General features: G+C 55.5%; 1 protein-coding gene across 1 annotated transcript in view; it reads right to left on the reverse strand.

Moving 5' to 3' along the window:
- Positions 1–2,602, reverse strand: part of PLXNA2 (plexin A2) — a 212,899-nt gene that overhangs the window by 187,554 nt on the left and 22,743 nt on the right. Inside the window, exon 2 of the mRNA XM_011372463.2 lies at positions 596–1,863. Within this exon, the coding sequence (XP_011370765.2) occupies positions 596–1,863 (1,268 nt within the window). The remainder of the gene's footprint in view (positions 1–595; positions 1,864–2,602) is intronic.

The raw sequence follows: 2,602 nt of genomic DNA on the forward strand, positions 1-2,602 counted from the left end.
TCTGCACATTCAAGAGTCCACAGCACTTTGCACAGAAATCTGTCTTTGCACTTGTCACATGGCATAACAGTTAACTTATAACGGTAAACCTAACATGCCAGGCATGGCGTTGGTCATGCCAGATACTATCTCATCCGGTCCTCCCACGAGGTGGGCATTATGATTCCCATTTCTCAGATGGTAATGTAGAAATAGAGAGGTTAAGTTACTTCTGAAGCCGGGAAACAGCGTAGGTGAAATTTGAACCGTGGTCTCTGTTTCTAAAGTCCAAACTCTGAGCCATTATATTATATTGCCAGCTATTTCACCCCACCCCTTCCCATCCCCCGTCCCTCTCTCTCTTTCTTGCCCTTATCCCCTATTATTCAAGGATCTACTGTGTTTGGCATGACTCAGTGGATCACCGCGCATGTCCTGAGTGTCTGCCACGCGTCAGACTCTGTATTACTGGCCATCACTGGATACTTTAAACCTGGAAACCTCTCACATTTCAGGCCCTGGGTGGTTCGGGGGCAGGGTGTGTGATGGGGCACGGGCAGGACAGTCAGAGCCCGAACTCCGGAGCAGGAGCGGAGCCAGGCCAGCGCCTCCTTACCGCCTTGGTGCACTGGACATCCTTCCCCAGCAGCCAGTTGAGCTCCAGGTTGCCCTCGCCCTGGTAGCAGGACTGCAGGCGCTCCTTGATCTGCAGGTTGATGGCTCGGATGGGGAAGGCACAGAGGGCAGAGTCATCGGGCGGGTGGTGATACTGCTTCTGCCCTTTGGAGAAGATGGCGAAGAGCACGTCATCCTGGCTGCTGATATTGAAGGCCTGGGCTAGGGAGTCTCCAGGCTTGGCGAGGTAAGCAGCCTGCAGGAGGCGGTATTCCACCCCAGCCCGTGTGCAACCAAAGGGCAGGGACACGTACGAGTGGAACTTGGGGTCGTCCTTGCAGAGCCGCACGATGCGCGAGGTGTAGAAGAGGTCTCCAGCCGAGTTGATGGCCACACCCTCAGGGGTCTCAGGCTGGACGGTGAGGAAGTAAACGAAGCCTCCGCTGGCAAAACCATAGATGTAGAAGATGTCAAAGTGGGAGACCAGGGCCAGGGTGTCGGAGGGGATCTTGATGAGGGAGGAGACGAAATCACTGTGTAGCTCATAGTCGAGCATGGCCGAGGACTCAGGGTCCCGGGGCAGCTTCCTGCTGGACAGCGTCGGGAAGTAATCCTGCTTTCCGTCCACGGCAGTGCCGATAAAGAGCTTGCCGTCCTGCCCCTCGGAGCGCACGATCACCCCGTACATTGTCCCCGTCTTGTTGACGCTGGACAGGTAGTGTTCCTTCTTGTGGGACGGCTCCACCAGGATGAAGAGGTCGTCCAGCCGCAGCAGTTTGCAGACGCCCTGGTAGAGGCTCCCGCAGGCCAGCAGGCGGTTCTCAGGGTAGTCGATGATGAGCAGCTTGTTGACGTTGTTGGTGAGGGTGAGCACCTCGCTGCAGGGCTGCACGATGAGGGGCGGGTAACAAGACTTGTTGTCCTCTTCTGGGCCCGTCTTGTGAGCCACCTGGATGGTCAGGTTGCCCGTCAGCTTATACACCCGGTTGATGGCCCCCACGTACACTGCCCCTGTCCCTCGGTGGACCGTCAAGTGGTTGAAGGTCCAGTCCCGGTTCTCAGAGTGGAAGGTGCTGAACTGAGGCATGCCGGCTGCTGGGGGGGCCAGCAGCACCCAGACCACTGAGAGCAGGACCACAGACCAGCTGTCAACCTCTGTGGCCCGTGGCCAGGGCCTCCTCTGTTCCATGCTGAGAGGGGCGAAGATGAGGAGACTGATTCTCTGAGCACTCCTCCACGCCACCTTCCTGGGTTGGCCCTCACATGGTTCTGGAAAACACAAGGCAGGGGGGTCAGATGGAAAATAAGTCCTGAGAGGAGTGAATCGGACTGCTGGACCCAGGGTCCCAGCCCTGGCTAGCTCTGCGAGTCTCTTCCTTCTGTATTCTAGTTTTTCTATTTTTGACATACTTTCTCCCTCTTCGAGTTGTTCGGGGAATCCTATTATCTATTTTGGTCTCCAGCCTTTACACTGTAAAATCCTTTCTTTAACTTTACAAAGCATCTCTATTTCTGTGCTCTTAAGACATCGTTTTTATCTCTCAGAGGGGTTAAAAGGCTGTTTAAGTTCACTCAGCCCGCAGACCCGGTGTCGGGACCAGGGCCAGTCTCCCTTACCCAGGTGTCACATCTGCCCTCCCCAGCCGAGTGGAAACCTCCCATTTTTAAAATGCTCATTAGGAAGATCCTCTCCCGGGTCCTCCTGGCCAACTGCTCCCAGAGTCGGATGTCGCAAAGAAAACTCCTTCTTATTTCAGACTTCCAGCCCCTCGCACGGCAGTGGTTCCATGCTCTGTCCCCATAGGGAAGGGCTTCTCCCAAATAACAGTGCTCCTCACCTCCCCTCAGCCCCGCCTCTCCAGAAAGAAGAATCCCTGATGTTAGTGGTTAAAATCTGTTAGAAAAGTGAAACACACTGCGGCCAACAGCCCTAGGATCTCCAAATGGGCCATCAGAAGCTTGGACGCCCCCAAGGAGTTGGGCAGACACCCCGCCGACACACACACAC

This window comes from Pteropus vampyrus, unplaced genomic scaffold (assembly GCF_000151845.1).
Source record: "Pteropus vampyrus isolate Shadow unplaced genomic scaffold, Pvam_2.0 Scaffold207, whole genome shotgun sequence".
NCBI classification, from domain to species: Eukaryota; Metazoa; Chordata; class Mammalia; order Chiroptera; family Pteropodidae; genus Pteropus; species Pteropus vampyrus.